This window comes from Saccopteryx bilineata, chromosome 1, assembly GCF_036850765.1.
Source record: "Saccopteryx bilineata isolate mSacBil1 chromosome 1, mSacBil1_pri_phased_curated, whole genome shotgun sequence".
NCBI classification, from domain to species: Eukaryota; Metazoa; Chordata; class Mammalia; order Chiroptera; family Emballonuridae; genus Saccopteryx; species Saccopteryx bilineata.
Genome location: NC_089490.1, coordinates 231,937,212 through 231,965,147, shown reverse-complemented (window position 1 = coordinate 231,965,147; position 27,936 = coordinate 231,937,212). Strand labels below are relative to the sequence as shown.

General features: G+C 46.3%; 1 protein-coding gene across 2 annotated transcripts in view; it reads left to right on the top strand.

Moving 5' to 3' along the window:
* TGFB2 (transforming growth factor beta 2) overlaps positions 1-27,936 on the top strand; it is a 72,415-nt gene continuing 44,479 nt past the window's right edge. Inside the window, exons 1-2 of one of the 2 annotated variants that reach the window (XM_066238109.1) lie at positions 1-346; positions 13,341-13,424. In XM_066238109.1, the coding sequence (XP_066094206.1) occupies positions 1-346; positions 13,341-13,424 (430 nt within the window). The remainder of the gene's footprint in view (positions 347-13,340; positions 13,425-27,936) is intronic. The other variant, XM_066238110.1, reaches the window with a different exon arrangement.

The following is a 27,936-nucleotide window of genomic DNA, read 5'->3' as shown; positions in this document are numbered from 1 at the left end:
ATGCACTACTGTGTGCTGAGCGTTTTCCTGCTCCTGCATCTGGTCACGGCCGCGCTCAGCCTGTCTACCTGCAGCACCCTCGACATGGACCAGTTCATGCGCAAGAGGATCGAGGCTATCCGCGGGCAGATCCTGAGCAAGCTGAAGCTCACCAGCCCCCCAGAAGACTACCCCGAACCCGAGGACGTGCCCCCGGAGGTGATCTCCATCTACAACAGCACCAGGGACTTGCTGCAGGAGAAGGCGAGCCGCAGGGCAGCCGCCTGCGAGCGCGAGCGCAGCGACGAGGAGTACTACGCCAAGGAGGTGTACAAGATCGACATGCCGCCCTTCTACCCCTCGGAAAGTGAGTACCGTTTCTCTGCTTTCCTCCCCCGAGGCTTAGCGCTGCCCAAGGCTCTGCAAAAACGGCCACTACTCCGGGGATCGCCCTTCCCTGCCCGCGTTCCGCGTCCGGGCTCAAGTCTCGCCTTCCCCGGCACCTCGTCCCACCCACCCCCTCTCCACTTTCGTGCTAGGGAACATTAGGCTCCAAAACGCTGCCTTTCGAGTGCATTTTCTCCATTTCTCCCTGCTCCATCCTCCCCCACCATCACTAGTGCCTCCGTCCTTTCTAAGGCATTATTCTTTTTCTCGCCCCTGACTTTTTTTTTTTTTGGTTCGGCCACCAGCTACGAGTCAGCTCTCTGTCACCCGAGAGAGGCTTTCCTTGGAGCTGAGTTCGGCAGGGAAATCTTGATGGGTTTCTTTTTCTTGGCCCCGATGGGCGTGGAGACGGTCCAGCGGGTCCAGGAAGGGTTAAAAAAAAAATTGGCTTAGAGCTAGCCTCTCCCAAAGGCAACCCCTCTCCGTGCGGACCTATCATATGGCTCCCCCAGGCTTCCCTATTGTCTCGAGCTCCCCCCCAAAATGTCAGCACCGCCAGGACGAACCCGATTTGGTGAAACCCCTCGAAAAACCTGCCTCCAAACCCTCCACCCTGATTATTCCCGAATCTACAGCCCACGGCTAGGTGTTTACATTCCCCCGAAGGCCGGCTCCTGTAACCACGACCCCTTCAGGTGTCACCTGGTGTGGTGGAAGGGACAACTTCTTTTCTGACGATGCTGAAAGGGGTTTGACTCCACGGCATTTTCCAGAATCCCAAACCTGCCTTCTTAAGCTCGCTGGTGTAGCAGCTCTTTTATATCTTTTTAGAAACACGTTTATCTTTCTCCTGCGTGAGTCCTGGGCCCCTGCAGTTAGTTGGGTGCATTCCTTCCTCTCATATAGAGAAGAAGACAGCCGACTTTTTTTTTTTTTTTAAACCAGCTTCTCTGAGAGCAGTGTCTTCAAAACCAGCTAGCATACAGTAGCAATAGGAGCGAAATGATTTATTGGAGAGTTCCTTGGGGGGGGGGGGGGGTAGCTTAGAATTAGTTCCAAGTTCTTAAAAAGAGAGAGAGAGAGAGAGAAAAGAAGCATCCAGTATACCTGAGAGGGTTAAATACCAGGAAGAAGAAGAAGGAAAGAAAATAAAAAAGCTTCGACATTTGCTAAGTCCAAACCCCAAGTTGTAAACTTCTCATTGGCTGCCTGCTCCTCCCCACCCCTTTCCATGCCCTATATAATCCCTGGCTGCCTTCACAAAGTTGCTGTGTCTTTCCTAAATAGATACTATAGCCATCTTGAGCATTTGGTCCTCCGAGGTTCCAATCATAGGGTGGAGCCTTTCTTTTCTTTTCTTTTCTTTTTTTTATTTATTCATTTTTTTTAGAGAGGAGAGGGAGAGACAGAGGGAGAGAGAGAGAGAGAGAGAGAGAGAGAGAGAAGGGGGGGAGGAGCTGGAAGCATCAACTCCCATATGTGCCTTGATGAGTCTTTTCTTTTTTTTAATATTTATTTTCAGTTTGACAAATGGCAGCTCTGTGACTTAGCCTGCCTCCTATTCCATGGTCTCAGGAGTGTCAGTCCACATAGCTAATCCCAATCTTCCTGCTGGCCTTTCTTCTGCTGTAGCTTCTCCTCTTCTTGTTGGAAAGCAGAGCACAGCAGAGGTGGGTGGGTGGGTGGGGTCCTGGCAAAGCAGGATAATGTGATTAGTGTAATTATGGCACCTTCCACCCTGGTGGTGATAAGTATACTCCACCCTGGTTATTATTCCCTGAAGGAAGTAGAGCTTTCTCTCTGGGGCAGAGCCCAGGAGATAAGAGGGAAAAAAACGTCATGGTAATGAGCCCAGAGCCCTTGAGACCCAGTGGGGGGTTGAGTCAGTCTGCTTTATCTAGCACGTGCATCTTTCTTACTGGTGTTTGGGCAGGTGGGCAAGTGTATTATGTAGAACCTGCAGAGTGTCTGCCTGCAAGATTGCTAGTGAATTTGCCAGCTCCTTTTAACAGAGGGAGAGGGTTGACTCCGTCACTAGATAGGTGTGGAGAGAGCCAGGTCTCCCAAGAGAATGTTCATTCTTTGTTCTTTTGAGTGTATTTCAAAGCAATGGTTGAGATGCTCTGACCCAAGCTCATGGTCATCAATAAACTGGAAAAAATTCTCTGAGTGTTAGGATTTCAGATGATGACATCAAAGATTAGTGTATGGGGGTGGTCTTCGTCACCCCATCCCCCTGCCACCAAATAAATGAAGGCTTCTGATAACGCCAGTAGAAAAAGTATACACTATCTGTTTTCATACAGAAGTGCAGGCTTCTTACAGCCTGTCTTGTGTATGGGAGTTTAGGAGCAGAAAGAGCATATTAATAACAGACTTGGTCCCACTGTGCAAGGACTGTGGGCAATTTTATAGAAAGTAGGTTAACTGATTTTCCAGCACTTTCTAGTTATATTGGAATATAGTAAACCCTTCCAAAAAGAAAAAAAAAAAAAGAAGAAAAGAAAAGAGAAAATCACTCCACCATATTTTTACAGAGTAAATTGCAAATACAGCACTGACTTCCATAACAACTTTCCCCCTTTAGGACTTGAGCGGTGGCTTTGGGGAGGGTGGATGCCTGTCAGTAATTTCTCGCAGTGAATTCGGTGAGGGTCACACGCCTCGGAGCTGAAGGCATGGGAGAGATCAGCGGTTCATTCTTTACCAGCAGCTTATTAGCGTTCAGGGAGTGACTCAGGCTAAAATATTACAAGTATGCTCTAATTATATTCAATGAGCGATATATCATTACCGATGGCTGATAGCCCTTTGCGGGACATTTTATGCAGTTCAGGCTTACATATTTTTAGCAATGTGGATAATTTAAAAGTAAAAATATAAGAGATAATGTATATGCCTCCAGGCATATTTTGTCTAAAATATTATCCTTGGCCCAGCACACTGTATAGTATAAACACAGTAAATATGAATAGAACTGGCCCGTTGCCAATCTCCTAAGATGAATTTTAGTCAAGAAAGGTATTTACGGGATATAAATAATACTGTGTCAACATTTAAAGAAGGGGGTCTGATTAGTTTTGAATTTATTTGTATTGATTTTTTCACATGCTGTTAGTTTAAGGCTCAAAGTGGAGTTATGCTTAGGTTTACCGACCGTTTACCCAGTAGGAATTGGTGGATTTCTGGTCCTTTTGACAATCCATTTGAAGTTCAAGACACATCTATTCAAAAGACACTGCACAAGGCTTTAGAAGTTTAGCAAGAGTAAGGTCCTTAACTAGAGAAGGTGTCAAATGATTGATAGTTAACCTTTGTAGAGGCTTGGACAATCAAAGAAAAAGGAAGAGACAAAAAGTTTTATTTTCGGTCTTTCCACTCCCTTTTTCATTGTAACAAACAGGCACTTGCTACTTGTTGTTTACCTGTGGCCTTTTCACACACACACACACAACCCTTCCCCCCCCCACCCCAGGATACATTTGACAATGTACTGAGTGAGACATTTTTCGTTGCCCTAACTGGTTGTGGAGGGGTGCTACAGGCAGCATTTAGTGGGGAGAAGCCAGAGAGATTGCTAACCATTCTAGAAGAAGACACAGGACAGGCCCCTGCCCCCATATCAAACAATTATCCAGCCCGTACTGTCAATAATGCCCACATTGAGAAGCCCCATGGTCCTGATAATTTATTTTGGGTTACTGAATTCTGCTAATAAGTTCTATTTTCAAAGCAATCACGTAAAAATAAAGTATTTTTATGATCTAAAGGACATAAAAATGAAAGCATTGGATAAAAAGATAAGCAGAAAGTTATCTTAAATTAATTAGGGGCATGAATTGGACTGTTCTGTATAGTATATGCTTTATTATGATGATCATAAAACACCTAAATTCAAGGCATCCAAACTTCCCATTCATGTAGCCTAAAGAATGGCACGCCCCACCCATCAGTAACTTCAGCCCCATGGCCACGTGATGTTAGAACACAGGGAAGAGGAGTGAGAAATCATCTCGGATTTTCCTTGCAAAGAAAATAAGCATTTCATGTTAATGAAGAGTGGAGTTACAGAGCTAGGCAACCAAAGGAAGTAAACAATCGTGTTGGTTTATTCTATCATATTGAATTCGGTCAACTAAAAATATGCATCCCGAAATGTCACGGTGAGGTTTCTTTTGTCGTGGTTTCTGACATGAACATTAAATGCTTAGTACCGAGCCACGTCCTTTTCTATTTCCCCTGTAATTTTCCAAGCAAATCTGTGGAACGTAGAATGAATCCCAATGGCACTGTGTTCTGGGGGAAATGCGACTTAAGCCTCTATTCATGGATATGTCTTCTGTGCACAAATTGCTGAACTGTTGGCCAATTGCCCCGTGAAGGAAAATATTAGCAGTTGCTGGAACATAGTAGTATTTTTGCCTGATGTTCAGGAATTTTATTTTTTAAGATTATCTATGTGTGGGCATGTGAGAAAGGGAAACAGAGAGATGGATACAGACAGATCAAAGACAGACTGGAACCTCCAGACTTCTACAATGACTGAGTTATTAATAAACAACAGGCCGACTTTAATTCCTGCATTTTTATTGCATCATTGCTTTACTAATTCTAGTGCCTAATTGTGGTTACATTTAACTTAGGCCACTGTTATCTGTCAGGATTTCCTCTCTGTTCTTTTACTTTGCAAGGTAAAAGACTAACCCTTAAGGAAATACACTGTTTATAACTGAATCAGTTGGGCCGTCTTTGTTGCCAAGTGAGGCCAGCTTCCTTCAAGCCTGTCCTGAGGACTCCCAGCCCCCCTCTAGAAGCTGGGCTTTGTAGCTGGACCTGGCAGGTGGGAACCACTTGACCTCCCCCTGGGATTTGGAGCCCTCTGTGTCTCTACAGCGACCCCTGGGGTCGACTTCAGGAGCTGCACCTTTTGAAGGATGATTTCTTCCTAGTGCGGAAGCGCTGGCTGTAACCTCGTCCCAGCTGCTTTCATATAACGATACGAAAGAACGACAGATGTGCTTTCCCAGAGGAAACAGAGACGTGAAAAAAAGGGCTAATGACTCACCCTTGATCCACTGTCAGATTTGGGTGAGAACCGAGGAGGTCACTGACTCCTAGGCCTTCGCCCAGAGATGATGAAACACTTCAGGCTGCACTGTGAGATCAGTGGAGGAAGCGGGCCCTGCGAGGGATGCGCAGACCCTCCGCGGGTGGGGAGTCTGGGCCCACGCCCCTCTCCGCCACTCCCACCTCCCTTTGTAGGGTTAATAGGAAGGTGAGGTACAAGCAAAGAGGCTGAACGGAAGAGTCTGGAAACAGCCCACACATCTGCTTGGTGTAGCATTTCTGGCACCGAGGGGTCCAGGAGAGAGAACTTGGATGGGCCGGATGGGCTCGCCGGAGCCTATCTGCTTGAGGCTGGGTTCCGTTTTTCCAACTCTGAGCAGCCTGATGAAATGTGCTCCTGGCCAGAGATAAACGCCTTCATCTTCGCTTTGAAACCATATGATGTGATTTTGTTTCTCAGTCGTCTTTAAACCAAGATCATTTTTTTTTTTCAACCTGGGAATCCCATGTCCTCCGGGTGCTTTAGTTTGAATAACACGCAAGGGATTCGTTGGTGGGTCGGCTGGGACTGCGAAGTTTGCTTCTGCCCTTTGTTTAGGAGAAATTCGAGAAGTTTATATGGTCCTACAACCACCAGCGGGTGGTTCTCGTGGTTGCTGTTGTTGTCATTTGTTTCTTCCCCAGAAATGGGTGTTGACTTGAACTACAGTATGACAAGCACCTTGCTTTTTGGCTTGGTCGCCCTGGTGCCACACAGAATACCCTCCTTGACCTCTTCCCCACAATCTCTGACTTTTGCCTCCTGCTCTTCGCTATGCTGGAATGGCGGCGTGGATGGTGGCCAGCCTCCCTGAACCAGGCCTTGGTTTCTTCACTTGCAAAGATGAAGGAGGGACCAGTTTTGTAGGGTCGTGCAAGCGTTAGGATGACAGGTGTAGAGAACACCTAGTTCTGTCGCTGGTACCTGATGGGCCTGCTTTGCATGGAGGCAGCTCTAATTCATTGTATCTCAAATGCCATTGATTTTAAGGTTACTTTTTGTGCCACTGAGAAGGAAGGACCCCTGACAGTTTGCTCTAACATGCCATTGATTCTGAGATATGAAAGATGTTTTAGTCATATTAAAATGTGATTAAAAATGGATGATGTAGAAACCACTCCTACTAGCCTGGGGTGTCTTGGGACCTTCCTTCTTCTCATTTTTTTTTTCCTGGTAGGTTCCACTCTATAGTTCTACTTCCCTTGCACACTCAGATTATTCCTTAATGACCTTTGCCACTTATGGGGCTGGGTACAGAGGCAGGACTGGTAAGCCACCGGGTCACTATCAAGATATCTAAGAAACTCTTGAGAATTTAGCCTTCTTAGGTAAGACTTAAAACAATTTAGTGTGCAAGACTTTTCAGGGTCTGGCCCCTCCTCCTTGCTTAGCCCCACCTCCCACTAAATCTCAGCTTGAAAACCCCATCACCCTTGTTGCCTGGACCCAAATGGGCTGGTTATTTTCGTGCCCCCGCCCCCGGGCTCTGTTTATGCTGTTCCTTCCTCTTGGAGATCCATCTTTTAACACCTCTAAACATCCTTTGAGCCTTAGTCAGATGCCACCTCCTTATGAAACCTTCTTTCATTTCCCTAGTCATATTTAATTAGTGCTTCCTCCGCCACTCTCACAATACGGACATTCATCTCCACCTCAGCCTCTCTTCTGTTGCTGCCGGTGAAATCCAGCTGTGTTCTGACCTGTCTCCTTCCTTGGTTTGTAAACTGCCTCAGCCCAGGAAATCGGCCCGGACTTACCCGTACCCTTCCAGAAACTAGCACATCGTGTCTTCTCAGTGCATGCTGAATAAATCAGCAAGATTTCCCTTTAGAGAGTAAGGCTGAGCCACCAGAAGGAGGATCTAGATATGAACGCAGAGTATCAGGATCAGGAGGTGTGCAGAGATGAAATCTACTCACCTTTGTTATCTGGGCACCAAGAATGGGACCTGTTGAAGGCAACAAGGCCTCTCATCACCATACATTTCCTCTTTCCAGTCTAACAGATAATAACGAAAAGGATGACCGTGATAATGATGATGATGAAAGCTAACCTTTATCGGGTACCTACTATGTGCCAGGCATCACTTTTAAATATTTTATATGCCTGGACTTATTTAATCCAAACAAGCAACCCTATAAGGTCTACTCTAATATTTTCCCCATGACACAAGAAGATATGGACAGAACTGTTCCTATCAGTGATGTCTTATTGAGAGGAAGGGTTTCGTTGCTGCAAATAACAGAGACCCTAAAACAGAGACCAGGAAATAGACAACCTGACTTTCTTGCCCTTTTGCAAAAAGTTGTGGCACATCCACAAAAGAGTGGTGACTCCCCTCTAAGTTCTGTCCCTACAGGAGAAAATACCTCCGAAGCCCTGCATCCAACCCTGGGTCTTTTATTTTTATTTTCTTGCCTCTGACACATTCAGTCTTCATCTCTGCACCTGGCTGATATAAAAATTGTGACTTGCAGTTCCAGCAGCTGTGCTTAGACTTGGGTAGGCTTCACGTCATCCCCATAACCAAGGACCTGTCACAGCAGTTTCTAAGTGGCTAGGTCATTCATTTGAAAAAGAAAGTTTAGCAGCAAACTGGTGTTAGGGAGTAGAAGTCTAAAAGAGGAAGATAGATGAGAGGAAGGGGCGAGGGGGGAGTGTGGGGGTACCACACAGGGTTAGAGGAAAGCTGAAAACTTGGGAGGGGAGGTGGGAGAGGAGACGCCACCCCAGGCCTCAGGTGGTTGTGGACAGCGCAGGGTGTTCCCTGTGGGAGGTGGCTCCATGGAGCAACCTAGTAAAACCACCCGACTGGTGTGAAAACCCGCTGCTGTCCCGGAGGAACTGAGTTCCCTGGGGTCAGCATCTGTTAGACAGCGGGAATGCCTCCTGGGGCCGAGAAAGCTGTTCTTTGTGGACCAGGTCCCCTCTTATCCTCCCGAATGAGCACTTCAATCTGTCCCTGCCTGAAAAGTCAGAAGGAGTGGGTCCTTCAGTGCCCCTTCATTCATCCACAAGGACTTGGGGAATGTAAAACTAATGGAGAAAGCTTTCTGGCTTTCTCAAGACGCAAACCTTTTGGAAGTAGTTTGGGTGCGTTTCTGACCTCCACGGGCAGCTGTTTGCTCTCAGACTGACTTGTCCTGCACATCCCTGTTTACGGGGAGCGGGTTACCCTTTCCTCAGGCCTTCCTCGCCACTGCCACGTGGTATCCATGAAGCAAGTTGTGCGTGTAGAAGAGAGATCGTGTGTCTGAAAGAAATCAGGGAGCTGCTGTTTGAGAACCGATTGCTTTCTTTCCTTTCTTCTTTTTTTTAAAGATGTTTTGTTTCTGGAAATGCTGTAGCATCTTTCCAGTCTTAGGAAAGAAAAAGAAAACTGTTGTGACTTAGATGGTGGCTCCAATCACTTGGTTTCCCCATCTGACCCACACCACACTGACAAATACCACATCTGGCCTGACACGCTGGTTCACAAATAGCTTCTCATTCATAACTTCAGGCTGCCATAAGCGTCCTTCTGTGTCAGTTCATCTTGTGCACAAGAAAGTTTGTTTTGGAGAAAGACACCCAAATGTCCACTGGTCTTTGCAAATCTAACAACGATACTGTTTATTAATGCAGTTTAAGGGCACCTAACTACTTATTAATACCAACACAAAGGGGCGTTTTCTGGGAGGTATGACTTAATTTGTAAAGTTTAGGATTCATCTCGGTATTGCTAACTCAATGCTTCTTAGACTAAATTTGTTCGTTAGGGGTCCTTCTCTCTACACCATAAACCAGAACTCTCTCCTTTCCATTTGGGGTTGTATTCTTATTTGGTCATTGTTTACTCTATCCATTGACTTCATCTCCTTTTCACTTCTGCTTTTGACATCTGAATGACAATACCATTGAAGCTGTATTTCTTTTGCATAAACTCTTGGGCTGAGAAAAGCCGAAAGAGGCAAATATCTTCTTCTGAGTCTACTTTAGAAGGAGAAAAAAAAATAACTGCAGACTGAGGACATTTCTTGTCAGAAGATGGGTGATTTGGTAAAGACACGCCTCCCTCCCGCCACCCCAAGGTTTCCCCTTGCAAGCTTATAGCTTGGCATATTGGGCTATGGAAGTTAAGGGGACAGAAACAGAGCTTAAAGCGTGCCAGAACTCCAGACTTGTCCCTGGGGCAGAAGCAAGGCTGAATTATGGTTGTCACTTCAGGTTCTGAATCGGCATTGTCACCCTTAGATGTGTCTGGTGAGATGTCCTGCTGATTTGAATAATAACATAGTCATTCTTTTGTACTTCCACCTATGATGATAAAGGCTCAGTTTGTGAAGTGTGTCTCACAGAAGTCCCTGGTCAGCTCTGTGAACTAAGTCCTCAGTAGCCACCATGTCATCTCCTAAATTCATGCGTCTCTCCTCCACAGAAGGAGGTGCCTGGGGCTAGCTTATCTTGGAGAGAGATGTATTTCAGACAGAAGAATTCCGCTGTCAGAAATCATCACCATCAATAACACAGCTCTGTGTAGAGAGTCATGTCTACGTTCATTAATTCTTTGGCACTGGTACTTAGATTCTAGAAGGTGGGGTTTTGAGCCAACCTGATCCTCCCCCACACGCATACACTCATTATACATTTGGGATCAGCAGTTTGCCCTTTCTCAGTAACATTTTCTAGGAATTCTCCAAGTAGAGTAAAACTTCGTGGAGTACAGAGTTAGGAAGAAATTAGAGTACCCACTTATGCAAGTGCTGTAATCACCAGAGAGGTGCTTGTGTGGCGGGTGCAAAGAGGGATTGAGACAGGCATTGAATTTGGAATGGATTTTCGGAGCATTCTTCAATGACATTTAGTTCTGCTTGTGGTACCACTGCAGCAAAAATGGCTTTCCCTCTATCTTATAGACATCTTCACATACCCAGGACAAGTTAACCCTTGTGAGGGGATGGTTCTCCCTTGACCCTCTTGGTTGGGTTGTTTTGAGGTCAAATGAGATCTCCTAAAAGGCCAGTAGTTCTCGAATTTTATCAAACAGAAGACTCATCCATGCTGCTTGTAATAAATGCAGTTTCTCAGACCCTGGCCCCCTCCCTTCCGTCCGGATCACTATTCGGTCATTTGTAGCTCCAGAAACCTGCATCATGACAGGCAGGCCAGGGCATTGTCAGACAGGTAGTTGGAAACATACCCAGTAAACACTGGACTTTTGTTGTCGTGCTTTAGTTTTTAGTGTTCTTGTCATAGGCAAAAATGAACCTCAATACTTTTATACTTAACTTCATTGTCTTTCAATTATATTGAAATTACTTAATTCCAAAACTGTTTCTATTTGATGACTATGTGAGCTGTAGACCCCTGTTATGAGTGAGTGCCAAGATACTTCTAGAAAGTGTTATTTCTCTAAGACTATTAATGGCTCAGATTTTTTTCCCCTAGGGTTTTACATTTTTAAAAAATATTTCACATATATACCCAAAACCTCCTTGACCCGAAAAATAATGTACCCAGACCACACGGCCTGGCCACATCAATTCCATGGATTGTTGAAAATTGATTTTTTTTAAAAAATAAAATGAAGAATTGCTTTCCTTAACCAAAAAAATCACTATAGGCATCACTTAAATCTGCTTCCAATACATGGTTTTAACTTCTGAGGCACTGGGTTCACTCCGAGCATTCTATACTTTGGCCTAGCTTAAAACCAAAGAAACAAACAACCAACCAAAGGGAAAAAAGGGAAGAGAAGATGTTACTAGTGCAGCTTCAGAGCAGAGCAAAAGGGGACCAAAGGCATGTACTTAGGACAGCTCCTTGGAAATTGCAAATGACAGTAGTTACCTTGCTTTGTTCTTGTACAGACTCCCTATGACCTGGGGAACCTAGGACCTGGGACAATTTAAGGAACCCGGATGCCATTAATAGAATTGTCCCACAACACCCACTGGCCTAAAAAAGGTGCAGTTCCCCAAGAAAAGGAGTGAAATCCCCCCAAGAAATGCCTAAGGCCATGGTTGGCAGACAAAAGTACTCTGCCCACCATGCTGCCCCTCTCTGGGAATGCTGAGTGTTTATTGTAGATAACTTTCAGCATCTCTTTTGAGAGGTCAGGTATTAGGAGTGAAAAGACTTTGTTTGGCTTGCTAATCTTGTGACAGACCATGGGTGCCCCTTGTAGCTTCCTGTCTTTGCCTGCTAGGCTGGTTATCAGAGGGAGTTTTCTTGTCCAGGAGGATCTAAAAATAAACAACACGGTTGCTTATTGGTGAGAACAGGTGCACAGACGTCAGTCAGCTGGCAACAGTCTATGGAGGTCGCAGGGCAGCAGGGTTAGAGACCTGGGTGTGGGCTCTTCCTTGCCCCCTGGGTCATCCAGTGGGGCACACCTCCTTTAGAGTAGGTTCCTACTAGGACGTGTATTCCACACAAGGGTAGAAATACGTCCCTGGGGTCTGTCAGTGGGCCGAATGTTGGCTACAGTAAGTGATGGGATGGAAAAATGTCTTTCCTCGCTATCTTAAATTTGAGAGATAGAAGGCACAAATCTGGGGAAACACACACACACACACACACACACGTGCTAAGCTAAGGGAATCCATAAAGCCGCTTGCCTTTTGTCAAAAGAAGTTTTCCGGTCATGTCTGAGTACTACTTCTAGAAGACACTACCACGCTACTTCTAGAAGACACGTCCCAGGGGAATGGAAAGTGCGAGGATTCCCTATCCGTGCCAGGAGCCGGGAGGGGGCATTTTATAGAAACGGGGCCTGGGGAGATCAGGGGACCCATCCCCAGGTTCACAGGGTCTACATCTTCTCATGCAAAATTCCTGTATTCATAATCAACTCTTCCACTGACAGGACAGCCTCCGAATACTTAGCAATGTTTTCTATTCTATTTTTGGTGTACTTTTATAATAAGAACATGGTAGTCTAGCTCCAAAATCTAGTCTCTGTTACTTTAAAGCAGTGGTCCCCAACCTTTTTTGGGCCACGGACCGGTTTAATGTCAGAAAATATTTTCATGGACCAGCCTTTAGGGTGGGGTGGATAAATGTATCACGTGACTGAGACAAGCATCAAGAGTGAGTCTTAGACGGATGTAACAGAAGGAATCTGGTCATTTAAAAAAAATAAAACATCGTTCAGACTTAAATATAAATAAAATGGAAATAATGTAAGTTATTTATTCTTTCTCTGCAGACCAGTACCAAATGGCCCACAGACCGGTACTGGTCCGTGGCCCAAGGATTGGGGACCACTGCTTTAAAGGATTTCCAAATTTCAGGATGGAATAATGACCCGGGCAGATACGTGTTGTCCCATCCTAGGAGCCCTAAAGGTTTCAGCCGTAGCTAAGCAGCCCCAGACCAGTATCCACTGGGATTTTTGACTCCTTCGAGGAGGAGTTTTCACGTGCGGGTGAGCAATGATGACAGGTGATTTTAAGAAAGCTGAAATCGAGGCCAACCAAATGAAAAACAGACATCGATTCTTCATAGGTAGGCTGTCTTTCGTCAAAGGAGGTCAAGGCTTTTCCTATTCCTCTTTAATAGAGGTCTAGGTATTTATTTTAACATCTTGGTATATAAATTGTACATTGTTATTTTAACACGAGAGCATGGTCCAGGGAGAACTGAATTGAGGAGTCTTGACTGCCGGGGAAGGGTTGCCAAGAACCTGGCACCAGAATCCAGAATGCCCCTTAGATGTTTTGTGTCTAAAAACCCCCTGGCCCCGAGGAGCAGGGACCCGAGATTGCTGGGGAAATGATAAGAGCGTTCAGTGATTTCCTCTTCTGGACTTTGAGTCTTTGTATAGCTCTGTTCAAGGCGTCTCATCAGTAAAATAGCTAATGACTGTGCTTTTTAAAACTCCTAGCTGTCTGCCCAGTTGTTACAACACCCTCTGGCTCAGTGGGCAGCTTGTGTTCCAGACAGTCCCAGGTGCTCTGTGGGTACCTTGGTGAGTACACGTGTCTGCTTTATACCTCATTTCACATAGTGATATCGTCTTTCTCTGTAGCGTTTCTCTCTCGCGGGGAACTTGTCAGAGGCGGAAATGGGGACTCAGAGGTGCGGCCTTGTTGCTGCGCAGTCACAGAGGCGCCCCTGAATTTTTTTTTCAGTTAGCCGTCTATGTGAGAAATGCCCACTGCATCACTTTGAGACCATGCGATGGTTTGACTGCTGCATGGGGCAGGGTTGCGGGGTACAGGAGGTGTGTGTCCCGGGGGTTACAGAGTGATTTGACTCCGGTGGCCAGAATGTCAGAGTCCTTTTTTATTTTTCCTTTTCTCAGTCTTATTTGTATCTAAGTCCTTATTCCTGGCACATAGTAGTTGTTCACTTAATGAGAAGGGTTTTGTTGTTATTTTTCCTCCCTTGTCTCCTTTGAAGTTCTAGAGGGGGGTCTGTGGGAGGGTCATGCTGATGCCATTATTTGGGACCTTCATGTTGTCATTTCTAGGTTGCATGAGAATTCAGGTGGTCATGGGTCAGGAGCCCAGCCAACTGGACCTGGGGGCTTGCCATGTGCTCACGCCACCTTGCCCTGACCTCCAGAGCCAGCGCCAGGCATCAGGCTGGGGAGGGGCACCCAAGCCAGAGGTCTCACTTCTTTCTGATGTGGAGCTTTATCCATTCAGCTGCTTTAATTGAGTGCCTGCTGTATGCTGGGCAGTGAGACCAGTGAGACCATCGCGAGGATTTAGATGTTGCTGACACCGAAGAAGTCAGTGGTGCACTCTGTTCCCGACTCATGCTCAGGAAGAGAGGAGGTGGACCTGTAATCCTGGCATTGGTTTCCTCTGCACTTTTTTCTTTTTTTTTGAGGCCCTGAGAAGGTTTGAATTATACTGATTCTAAATGTGGGCCAAGGTCCCAGATAGGGGCAGAAGAAATGTTTTTATGACCCAAATAGATGTCTGACTCGCTGGCATAACCTACTCTGCTTTTTATTATGCTTAGCCTTGCCTCTCAGGCCTCGAGGAATGAAGTGGTGTGCTTACAGTGGCCCGTGCTGGGGCTTCCCGCCCAAAGGGACTGATTCTATTGAAATTATACATTTATTTTTGTCTGGAAAGAACAACAGGTCTTATCCATGCTTTGAAAGTTCTCTTTTGTGAGATAAATTTTATGTTATAGTCAACCTCTAAATGTGTATTTTATTTTACTGTCTTAACCAAGCAGTCAGTTGTCTGATTCCCCCCACCCACCTGGGATAGTAACTTTTTGGAAATGAAAAGGGAGGGAACAAGAGGAGGACAACATCTGTTGAACACTCCTTATGTCCCCGGTATTCAAGGCACATCCTCCTAGCCCTTCCCATGTTGGTCGGTCAGTTGGGAAGGACCAGGATGACGACCCCCATTTTCCAGGAAACTGTGCCTTGTCTGCATGCATGGAGCTAGCCAGCAGCAGAGCCCAAGTCAGAGTTCAGGTCCAGCCTCCAGGCTCTCCACCACACCCCGGGGAACCTGGACTTTATTATTATTGTCATTATTGTTTGCCTGCCTTTTGCTTCCCCTTTGCTATCCTCTCCCCGAGGTTACGGGTTCCTTACTTGCCCCTCGGGGGTTTCCTTTCCGCTTCCTCCTCTCGTGACACAGACACACAGGGAGTGCCCCCCGTCCTTCGCATGGCTTCCCCCTTCCCCCTGCGACACACCTCACGCTAGGTTATTTTCGGACAGCTCACGTCTGTAGCCTTCCCTCTTTCTTTAATAAAATAGACTTGGGGACCCACCCTGCTCTGAAAGTCTGGGGACTTTGGGAGTGTCTCAGACGGCGTGGGGAAGGGGGCTGGGCGGAGGCCGCACGTGGACTCCTCTTGGACCTTCCACGTGGGGCTGCTGAGCGGTGGGGCTCTGCATTTTCTTTCTTTCTTTTTTTTTTTTTTTCTTCTCTGTCTCTGTTCTTAGAAATAGTAATTGAGTAAAAATGTAAGGGAGCTGGTGCCAGGCGGCAGGCAGCCAGGGTCGAGGTGAACTTCTCCGTGCTTGCTGAGTGGAGGCCGGTTGTGCCAAGCAGCTTGAGGGCCACCCCTGTCACCTTGTGTGAACCTCTCCTCCATTCCAAGGAGACATTGGGAGCGGCCGCAGGGAGTGTGGGGCCCAGGAGCCTCCTGCTCCTCTCATTCCCTCCAACCTGGGTGTAGCTGGTGAGGGCTGCTCGGACCCTGGTGATGGGCCGGCGGGTTCCGAGGCCGCTGCATCCCTCACCGACACCCCTGGAGGGTGAGACTGTCCTTGGTCCCCTCGGACCAGGTGGCTGCTCACTCATTTTCCTCCAAATTCCGGGTAGTACGCAGTTAGCCAGTCTGAGAGCTTGTCTAATAAAATAGAAAAATGCAGAAGGTCTCTTCCTGAATGTGTGGGATAAAAGTCATGAAAGCAGTTTCAGGTTTTTAGGTTTTTTTTTTTCTCCATGCCCTCCCAGAGAGAGAGGCTTTAAGTGCTTGGTGAAGATTGTTAGATGGCACTAGTGTCCCCTGTGGTGTCCTTGAAAACATTTCCTGGCCTGTCCCATACCTGCAGCAGCTGCGGTGGGCAGAGCCACGGGATCTGCATGTTGGAGTGACACTTCAGGTACTTTCTGTGTCACAGAGTTCACCTCTGTCCAGGCAGTGGCTGCTCTCGCTGTGCAGGTCTGTCACTGCAGTCTGCCAGCACAGAGGGATTCAGGCTGGCAGTGCCTCTGTGTGGTCAGCTGGTCCTGCATTCGTGGGATCCTGAATTCATAGCACAGTTACATTTCCCCGTGGACTGTCCATTTCCCCAAGTCTATCGAGGTGGACTTGTTGATCCCATATATCACACACATTCACCCCCGAGGTCAGTGCGTGTGCAAGGAAGTAAATGAATCACAAGGAGAGGGGTGAATGCCTGGCTTGGGGGTTAAGCATAGGAGTTAATTCCTTGACTCAAATTCCTTCAACCAGGCCACAGTAGAGTAAGGGGACAACTTCAGAACCAAGGCATCAGAATGTCTAAGTGATGTATACTTTATAATGTCTGAGTCAGTGGATAATGTTTAATTCCCCAAGGCTGTATCGGGTGAAAGCACTGCTGACCTCTCCGTGGCCTGAATCCTGTTCTGGGACATTCCGTGGGGTAGGGATCCAGCCAACAGTGGAATGTAAAGTCAACTACCTCAGCCAAACTCAGCTTCGTGTAACTATAGCTTTCACTTTCCAAATAGTGTTTTTCTACCCCCAGAGGTTCAGAGCAGGTGGAAATCTGACCCAGCTCTTCCAGAGAAAAGTTCATGTTAAATGACTTGATTTTTTCTCTGTGCAGCTCTATACCTCCTCTTTTCCTGGGACCATTTTGGAATTATCCAGGATTTTGAATCCAACCATCCAGTATGGATGTTCTGTAACTACCCTACTGTTTTTGGCCATCAAACTATTAGAGAAATATCCACTTCTAATGGTCTGTATCACTACGCAGCCCACATGGCCATTGAAGTATGAAAAGAATGACAGATGGTGTTAATTCTGCTGCCAACCAGCCTTCAATGAAAAAAATGTCTACATTAACTGCAAATATAGATTTAAAAAAAAAAAACAATCGAATTTATTGGAATGACAGTTGTTACCATAATTATACAGGTTTCAGGTACCCAATTCTACAACACATCATGTTGTGTGTTCACCCCGCCCCAAGTCAAGTCTTTGTCCATCACCGTTTATCCCCCCATACCTTCCCCCTACCCGCAACAAATATAGATTTTTACAATAAATGCCAAATGTAGGCAGAGCTCGTGGGAAGACAAAGGTCAAGAGATTTGTTCATTCAACAGTATTTATTGAGTGCCCACCATGTGTCAGGCACAGGTCTGGGCACGAGCGGTACTACCAGTGAATAAAACAGCAAAACACTTTGCCCTTGGGGTTCACATTCTGGAGGAGGAGTTGGACAATTAATGAAAAAGATCAAGACTGGTAGAAGTTATGGGGAGGAAAGGAGAACAAGGTTGGGGCGTGGGGTGATAGATTACCATTTTAACTAAGCTGGCCTGGGAGGTCATTAAGAAGGTGACATGTGAGCAGAAACTTGAAGAAGGTCATAGAACGGGCTGGGGCTATCTGGGGAGGAACAGTCCTGGCAGAGGGGACAGCTGGTGCTGTTGCTGCCATGTTCAAGGGTTATCAGAAGTGTCCTGGGAGGTGATATTAGAGTAATCATGATGGACAGCTCATGTGGGGTCTTGGAGGCCATTGTAAAGTCTGGGACTTTTCCTCTGATGAAAATGACCAGAACGGAGGTTTTAGCCAAGGGGCTTCTGAGGCTGTTAAAGTTGAGAATAGCGACCAAGGGGACCAAGGCAGCAGCCAAAAGCCCAGAGCAGAGGTCTTTGTAACACATTGGGCTGGTCCTTTGCAGCTGCGTTTCTAGGTGTTACAGTGCTATGCCAAGAATTTCAAACAGACCTCGCTTGTCCTGAGTTGTTTCTTAAGCAAGATAATTTGATAGGCAGGCTATCGTGGTCTCTGTATATAGACTATGTTTTCGGGATTTTCTTTTAAATTGTTTTTAACAAATAGCCCTGAATTGTTGGAAACATGACTCCTTTGTTTCTGAAAAGAAGCCCTCTTTGCACCCTTCTGTGCATGAAAATAGCCTCTTGGGTCTTTCATCTTGTTAGGACAAGTGTGGAATGACAGCTGTTGGAGTTTGTTCTTTCTTGTAACACGAAGGCACAGGCATCTCTGACTCAGTGGCCAGGGACTTAGGGCGCTAAACTTCTAGGTGACCATGCCTGGCCCTAAGAGAATGGTAAACTATCTTTTCCTGTGTGAAGTGGAGAGTATGGGCTTAGAAAGGTCTTTGGAACCATCCAGCTGTGCGTAGTGCCTTTGCCCAAACTTTGAAATGAGGTCATAAGCCAAAGAATTTGCAAAACTATGTCTTTTATCAGTCAGAAAGTGTTTCTGTTGGACCAGAGTTTGCTTTCTAATTTTTAAGTTTTGAGCACCAAGGTTTTACCCTGGGAAGTTATATCATTCTGCCATCTGTCTGGACAAGAGATATCTACAGAGTTAACCATACGTTGCTAGGTGCTATGCTAGATCTGCCGGTAGCTGGAGGCATATAGCCTAGACCCCGTCTGCAGGAGCCTACAACTTAGTGAGGAGGTCAGGAGCACAAACCAAACAAACAAAACCAGGCAGCCAACACCACACGGTTGATTAAAAGGCATCTGCGAGGTCAGGAGAAAAATTGCTTACTTTGGTCTAGAGAGGTCAAGAAAGACTTCTTGGAGGAAGTAATATTTGCTGCTTGGAAGATGACCTTTGAGATTGTAGCCTGGCAGTTATCAAGAAGCAACAGGAAGCTGCTTATGTTTTCTGGTAGGAGAAAGTTTGCCCTTTTGTGTTATTTTCTTCCTCTGTGAGCTTGCATGAGCATCCTCCTGATGAACCGTGAAAGAGCAGAGGCACTTAGTGTGTTCTGTGCAAAAAACGATGTGTTCCCCCAGTGACCCACTTGGAAATACCGAGGCTGGAGACCAGGGCGTGACTGTTGTACCAGGTATTAGTTATTCAAAGTAAATATCTTGAGAAGACATAATTGACCTGTCACATGTAAAATCCATTCCGCCCAAATGTGCCGTGATGTGTGGAATATAACATTGTTTTACAAGCTCAAGGTCACTGTCTAGAGCTCTTTTCTTCATCTCGATGGCCTAGCACAGGGATTGGTCTCTCCCTCCTATTATATGGAGTGGGGCTTTGGCTGTGGCCCTCTTCTATGACATCTTTATTCTCAGACCCAGGCTGATGGAACAGGCTCCAACCTGGGCATTCTGACTGCATGGCCGGACCATGCCTTTGGCCAAGCCTGATGTCACTAACACAAGAAGAGGGGGTGCAGGAGAAGGACTACATAGCGCTGGGCCCAGGGAAGGAAGACAGATATTTTGAACAGGTGATACTGTCCACCACAGTGGGAGTGGAGGAGTTAGGAAAGAGAGAAAGATTCCACTCGCATTAAAAACTTTCTGTTCAGTGGTCCCAGCCTTATCCAAAGTTTTTGCTTTTCACGCTTTCAGTGTCTTACACTCAACTGCAGTCCAAAAGCTCTGAGTGGAAAATTACAAAAATAATTAATTACCTTCAAGTGGTGCACTATGATGAACTCTCACTATCCCGCTTGGTCTTGCTCCAAATGTGACTCATCCCTTGTCCAGTGTCCCTGCGCTGTTGATGCTCCCAGCCATTAGACACTCAATAATTGCTTTCTGCTGTCGGATCGACTGTCACGGGATAACGGTGCTGGTATTCAAGTCACCCCTATTTTACTCACTAATAGCCCCAAAGCACAAAAGCGGTGATGCCAGCCATTTGAATGTGCCAAAGAGAAGCCGTAAAGCACTTCATTAAGTGGAAGGGTGAGAGCACTATGGTAAGATATTATGAGAGAGAGAGAGAGAGAGAGAACATCCACATAGCTCTTATTGCAGTATGTTGTCCTGATTGTTCTATTCTGTTATGATGTCTAGTTGTTAACCCATTACTGTGCCTAATTTATCAAAGGAGCTTTATCATCAGTGCATTTGTAAAGGAAAGTAGCTAAAATTTGATGCTATCCAGGATTTCAGGCAGCCACTGAGGGTCTTGGAACATGTTTTCCGTAGATAAGGGAGGACTGCTATATTGTGCTTGTGATGTGATTGAACCCACATTGTTGTTTTATCTGTGGAATCATGAGGCGCTCTGTCCTGCATATTTGGTGAATCATTGGCAGATTGACTTTTTAAGACAGACGTAAATGCCATTCTCCTCCATTTTGATGTGACTTGCTCCTCCAACTGACGGCAAGTTTCCCTGGTGTAAAAGGCCCGGTGGCAGCCCTAAGTTCCTGAAGCAGGTCCTGATAGGTACAATGTACGTATGTCAGGGAGACTCTGGAACTCGGGCTTCCCTCCAAAACTTATAGGAACATCCATTGGCCTTAGGGTCTCCTATTGTCACCACAGTCCTGACGTGCCCATCAATAGCCAGTGGATGTTGTCCACAGTAAGGGTCCAGGCTAAGTCTGCATGGGAGTTTAAGTCTGTAGTGCTTAACTTTTAGCTGGGAGGGCCTCGGAGCAATGGTTTTCCTATTTCTTATCTCTGTGTGAATTTCACGACAATGAAACTATTTAAGCATGGTGCAGCATGTGCTTCTCTGGAATCCAATCTAACCTAACCTGGGTCTCCTGGCATTGACCTCTCAGTAGATTGCTTAGAGGCATGGTCTTTCCTGCTGTGTCCAGCAAGCAAACTGGATAGTAACCGTGCTTGGCATGGGGCATCTCCTATGTGACCCTCAACACAGGAACAGCCATCCATCTGCACCCATGGCCCCTGAGCGTGCCGTGTGCTTGCAAGTTCATAGTAATCTGTGTAGCCTATTCTTAGTAGCAGCAGATGCTGAGATCTTGCATCCTGCTCTTGGGGTCAGCGGTGGGAAAGAGCACAAAAAAAATGAAAGCATTGTTCCGCACATGGCTGGCCATCTGTATTTCTGAATTGCCCTGTTGTGCGTATGATGCAACTCCCAAAGCTGTTCTGTTGAATGTGAACTTTGTCCACTGACTGGAGTCTGAATTGGTTTTGGATCCTTCTGCGATCGGCATGGTCAGACCATATTTTTCTAATATTCGGCTGGATTGTGTCTTTGCTCCGACAGGGCCGACTTGTCAGTGTTCACCTCCACAGCAGGGTCGCTTCTTTATTTTCCTGGGCCCTGCGGCTTGTTTTCCTTGCGCTGATACTTATCTTATCCATTGTCCACATTGTGAAGGCTGGAGGGCAGCGCCCCGGGGAAACTGCGGCCACTGTGGCTTTGAGGACTGTCCACTCGACTCGCGTGTTATTTAGGGAGAGAGCAGACTGTTTTTCAGAAACTAAACAGAGGAAGCACCACGAGCAGCTAACCCACTAGGAACGCTGAGGCCCTGGCGAAGTCTGGGACTCGGGCTGTGGATGTCAGAGCACACTGTGCTGCAGTCTCTGTTTCTTATGCATCAGAGATTCTTAACCTCACGAAGTGGCAGAACCGTCTAGGGGACATTTACAGTGTATGCAAACTGGGGTCCACCTCCAGAAATCCTGACTCAGTTGGTCTGGAGTGGGGGCTGGCACCTTTAGTTTGACAAAGCCCCCTGGGGTGATCCTAACGCACAGCCAGATTTGAGAACCTCTGTTGGGGGGGTGGGGCGGACACGACAACACAGCTTTTGCTAAAACTGATTTTGTGTCTAGTTATCCATGCTCTAAGATGACTGAATTTCTTGGTGAAGAAAAGACACATATTTGGGTGGGAGTGTTGATAGCTAAAGAGGGTAGATTCTGTCTTTAGAAATAAAGCAAATACTAATGACAGTAATAGCCATCAGTTATTGTATACTTATATTAGACACTGTGCTAATCTCCCTAGTATCCTTATAAGATAAATACTATTACCATTCTCAGTTTTACAGAGAAGGAAAACAAGGCTTGTAGATGCCATGTAGCTTTCCCACAGTCACACAGCCAGGAAGTGGCAGAGGCCAAACTTGAACTTGGTCTGTCTGGCTCCAAACCTCATCCTAACAGTCACTCCCCGAAGATGAAAAACTTCAATACAAATAAAAAAGTTTGGGATGAAAGGATGAGAGTCAGAGAAGGAAACTCCACTGAGCAAGAATAATTTGCATCTAGAGTAGCAGATTTTCAACTGGTGTGCCACGAGAATTTTTAAAATATGCAGTACCTGACTATTTAGTCATGGGCACTGACTTCTTTTTACTTAGATTGTCAAGTAAAAGAAATCACAACCGCCCTGGCCGGTTGGCTCAGCGGTAGAGCGTCGGCCTGGCGTGCGGGGGACCCAGGTTCGATTCCCGGCCAGGGCACATAGGAGAAGTGCCCATTTGCTTCTCCACCCCCCACCCCCTCCTTCCTCTCTGTCTCTTTCTTCCCCTCCCGCAGCCAAGGCTCCATTGGAGCAAAGATGGCCCGGGCGCTGGAGATGGCTCCTTGGCCTCTGCCCCAGGCGCTAGAGTGGCTCTGGTCGCCGCAGAGCGACGCCCCGGAGGGGCAGAGCATCGCCCCCTGGTGGGCAGAGCTTCGCCCCTGGTGGGCGTGCCGGGTGGATCCCGGTCGGGCACATGTGGGAGTCTGTCTGACTGTCTCTCCCCGTTTCCAGCTTCAGAAAAAAAAAAAAAAAGAAAGAAAAGAAATGACAACCTCTAACACAGCAATAGCTGTCTGGTGAGAATGAATCAAAATTATACCAATTTTATTTTTGTCAGATGGGCAAAAAATATAATTTTGAGTGTGTTGTAGAATTTTAGTCATTAGTTTATGTGTGCCATGAGGTGAAAAAGGTTGAAAATCGCTGATCTAGATATTAGGAAATTCCTCTTTTTTAAAAAAGAGAAAAAAAGATGTTTGGATGTCTTTGTTATTCTTCTTTAAATTCTGTATTTCTCTCCCACAAACCTATGACACAACAGGTCATAGGAGCCAAGGGTTTGAACACTGGCGTTGAAATTAGGCAGTGGTTTCCGGCCTTAGTTCTTCTCTGTCCTCTGTGTTTCTCATTTGAAGAGTGGAAACGAATACTTCTTTTACAGATGTATATGAAGTATATGGTATATTCTTCCAGTAATTCTCTTGTCCAGATGAGGTCATCACTGGGGTGTGCAATGTAAAATTCTAGTGAAACCCTAAGAAATTCCATCTTCAATTCCCAGCAGTCCTATCTGTCCCCATCCATATGAAGAAATTATTCAGGCACCCAATAAATACTTGTTAGCTGAGTGAGTGAAAGAATTTTGCAAGCCCAGGGCCGTCACAGAACTAGTGTTTTGCATATTACGAAGGACATTTTGGGAAATGAGAGAGGTCTTCGTCCATTGGCGCACCCCCAGGTTTCTCCAGGGGATGCCACACAGGCTGTTAGCCATACTCCCAGTTGCCTACCTGGGGAGACTTCCTGTACACTAAACACAGCAGTACTAATAGCCTTAAAAAAAAGTATCATTATCATCAGCCTCTGCTTCTAACTCTCAGCCTTACTGAAGGCTACAGACTTTTTTCTTCACTCTTAGTACCATTTTTCATAAGATAAGTTAGGAAAAGTTCAAAGTCCTCAGGGCACGTGAGAAGCGGGAGAGAAGCTACTGACAGCCCACAGGAAAGAGAAGCCCATTGTGACCCATTCTTACCACAGATAGAACTGTAGGGACACCCTAGGGTAGATGCTGCTCCCTCAGGCAGTTCATGCTGCAGTCCCTGGAGTTATAAAGGACAGGTTGGCTGGTGTTCTTGGGTCCTTGCCAGACAATGCAGGTACTTTTAGGGCTCTTCCTGTTCCAGTCTTATTTCTGCTTGCAACTTTAACACATGCAGGCTCCACTGAAATGACTTTTAAACTACTCTCTGGGTAGTGTGGGAGAGGTTGGATTAGTACGACAGCCTTTAAGCAATTTTTTTTTATTGCTAAATATCCAGCAGGCTGAACAGAGGAAATTCAAGCCTAACCCTGGAGGGACCCCTGTTTAGTCATCCGTCTAGACAGAGGAGTTCATATAATGGACCTCTCTGTTTCTTTTGCTTTGTTATAGCAGACGGTGGTCCTTTTCTTTAAACTTTGTGAAGATGTCAGCATTTGTTTGTTTTTTATTCCAACTTACTGTTGATAAGCCAGGAAAGTGACTCACACACGAGCCAAAGATGACTCGAGTGTGACAAGTAGTCTGTGATACAGAAGAAAGAAAATGCAGAGCTCGGTGAAACCCTGGCTGGGTGACATTGGGCCAGTCAGTTACCCTCTCTGAGCCTCGTTGTTCTCTTCTCTAAAATGGGGATTAATTTTTTTAAAATCCACTTCTTCATGACACTTTAAAAAAAGAGGTGATCTCACACACAAGCATGCTTTGCATCCTGGTAGGGACAGAATACACTCCTTCATTCATTCATTCACTGAAAGGTGATCCGTGGAGCCTATAACGTGTTGCTCTTCTGTTTTGAGAACCACAGAAAGTTCACCCCTCATTTTTAATATCAAGTTGGAATCTGCTGAGATAAAGCAAGTGATGTGTTTTTTTTTAAACGACTAGGGAAAAAAAATGGTACCCATTTCTGTAATATCAGGGAGGTTGTTTAAAAACTGGCAGAAGGACGTTCTTTGTCTTATCAGGAGGGCTCAGAACTCTCAGCACTTGCCTAAAAACACCAGTTGTGTTAGTAACTACATATTTCTACAGCAAACTGGTACATCTCTCTGCCTTGTCTTTTCACTGTAAGCCCACTGAATTGTCCTCGAAATCAACAAGGTGGGACTTTTTGTTTAATTCTGTAAATATCCACCCAACACGTATTGCCTCAAGGGCTTGGTGCCTGAATCACACCAGCATAAAAAGTGAGAAAGTTAGGGATGATCCCCTCCCAGGAGGCGCAGCACAAACAGCCCAGAGAAAGTCACTGGGACCACATACCCAGGTAGGAATGGCTCCCCCGACATGGGATTGGGCATGTTGCCTCTTTAAGCCTTGGTTTCCTGCCTTCCACTAAAATGGGGTCATTCCAATAGGTCCATGACACATGATATATACTCCTCAAACCGAGCTTTTGTTTTTTTTTTATTCAAACTAGCTTTTGTTGCTTTTTTTTTATTGTTATAATTGTGCGACACTGCCCTTGAGCAGCTTATAAGCTATTTGTGGAAACTGATTTGTAAACTGACTACCCCACCCAAAGTAGAATAAAAAAAAAAATCACTGTCTATTTCACAAGTAAAGGGCGATGGGAACGCAAGGCCAAGGCAGGTCCAGCTTTTCGAAGACGCGACCCTTCGCATACCCGTGCGTCCGGAGAAGTGAGTAGCCACGGCCCCCCAGGGAAAAGGCAAAGAGAAAAACCAGCCTCTTCTTCCTCTGTCAAAGGACAGACACAACTCCTGTCTGCGTTAATAACAAAGCTCTTCACATTTCACGGTACAGTTCATGCCATTCTCGTGCACTGAAATTCCATTAAGGACCTGGTGCTTCACATGGCTGCGTGGATACGGTATGTCTGAGTCATGTCTCTTTCAATGCAACTGCGATCAATAAAACACCCCAGTAAAATGTGGTTAACCACAAGGACATCCCTCCTTGCCACCCCCTCCCCCGAAGCGGCGGGTGATTCATTCAGTGCTCAGCTCCTTCTCCTGATACACTTCATGGTGAGGGAGACTCGGGCTTCTTCAAGCACAAGGAGCCGAAGTCTGTCCTTGGGCTCGTTGCCTGTTCCCGGGTGTATGGCTTGTCCCACTCCTGACCCCTGGCAAGCCCAGTCTTGTCCTGTAGCTTGCGTGGCTGTGGGTGGGGAGAAACTCTGCCCAGTGTCATGGGTATTCAGGACAGATGCTACCTAAGGATGCAGTCTGAGTTCCCCAAGGGACTGGCATGAGTTGTGAATGCGCAGGGTGGGCTCAGAGAGACAGAAGGGAAGGAGAGGAAGAGAGGGTAATAGAAAAATGTGTGTATCTGCTTGTTCTTGGGGCCTGTGGCCACTTGAGCAGCAAAGCCACACAGGAGTCTGTCTGCTGACTGCAACTGTCATCCAAGCATCCTTGAAACATGACCCTCTGTCCTCCACAGGGGAAGCGTGGCCTCACTATTACCCTAAATTGTAAAAGACCGAGAGAGCATGCTGTGTTTTCCTTATTCTTCGGAAAACGTTGAGCTATGTTCCTCTCTGACATTCTGAGTCAGCCCTGTTGTTCTTCTCAGGGTGCCTTGTGTGTGTGGAGGGGGCATGTACATGTTCGAAGGTTCAATTACTGGAGGATGAGATGAAACCAGTTGAAAACGGTAGCCTTTTGCTGCTCTTGTGTCGGAGAGAGCTTTGGTGCCGACATCTAAATCCCTGAAGGGCCAGTGTTTAAGTCCCTGGCTGTGATATAACCTAATTTTATCATTGCTCTCTCCTTGCTTTTAGTTAATGGAGAAGGCAGGGGCTGAGGGGTGTCTAAATAAGTCCTATCTGACTTCTTTTACTTAAAGAACATGTGACCTTTTGCTAAGGATCTAGATCTCCTTTCTCTAATTCACACCTACTCAGTAATAACAAGAACACCACCAACAATAATAACATTAATTACTTCTACTTATGTAGTGTTTCTTACACTCCAGGTATGCTCAGGGTGCTAAAGAGATACTGGTTCATTGATCCTGGCAAGAATAGATCCCTCTCACATATAAAGAAATGGCGCAGAGAGAGATAGGGAGCTTGCCCCAAATCAATGGCTATGAAGTGGTAGAGACAGGCCGCACACCCTGTCAGCATGACATACTCCCATTAATTGGAAGCCCACGTCAATCACCTGTCATGTGACCCAAGATGCAGCAAGATGGAGTCATGGTTAAGGATACACACTCCGGAATAAAATTGCCTGGATCTGTTTGGGAGAAAGGCCGTCCAGCCTGGAAGTGGGCTCCATCTGGCCTAATGTATATCAATCCTTTGTATATTGGAAACCAATGTAGTGTGAATATGCCCCATGCACCTTGGGGTCTAAACGGGGAAAAGAGCCAGTAGCGTCCCATGTTCTCCTTGGATAGCTTTTTCTTTCTTTCTTTTTTTTTTTTAAAGGAACGAATCCCTTTGCTTAGCAAACAGTACAAATGTTTATAGAGCTGTAGGACTTTTTAATATCTTTATTTGAATTGCATGGAGCAGCCAAATGTAGTTTGGCCCTGGGCTGCTGTGTACACGTGTCCGGGTGCCAAGAATCAACTGAGCTCCGCCTGAGATGCCACGCATTCCAGGCCTGTTACCTTGTAAGTGGAATATTTACCAGATTTTTGCTTCATCTGCAGATGAAGAGCAGAACTGGGCTGGGGGTGGCGGGGGGGAGGGGTGGGCTGCCAGTGAGGGAGCCCAGTGTCCAGAGGACCCCCCGAATGGGGAGGGAGCTGGGAAGGTGAGCCAGGAGTTGCCAGAAGCAGCCCCTTTGCTGGCACCTGTAGGGGCTGATGTGTCAGGGTGCTTCCCATGGGCCAGGCACTGGGCTAAACTGCGCTTGCTTTCCTGGTTGACCCTCGCCGTTCTGCGTTGTCCCCACTTTATAGACGGGTACATGCACTTGTGAGAGACTCAGTGGGTTGCCCAAGGTCCTGTTCTGAGGTCTGTCTGGATCATTAGTAAAACAAGTAGAGAAAAGGGATAAGAGTGACCATGTCCGGTCCGGAAGGGCTGGGCACTCTCTCTGTCCTCATTGGTCCTCACTCCCTCCCAGCCTTCCCACCTGCCCTGCAAGGCAGGTGTCGTTCACATTCTACAAATGAGGAAACGGAGGCCTGATGAGGTTAAGAGATATTTTGTGCCCAAGGCCAGCTTTTAAGTGACAAATCCAGGGGTAGAGAGTCTGGGTCTGCTGCATCCCAGAACTTAACTCTGCACCATGCCTTCATTTGACTCCAGTGCCAAGATTAAACACACACACACATACAC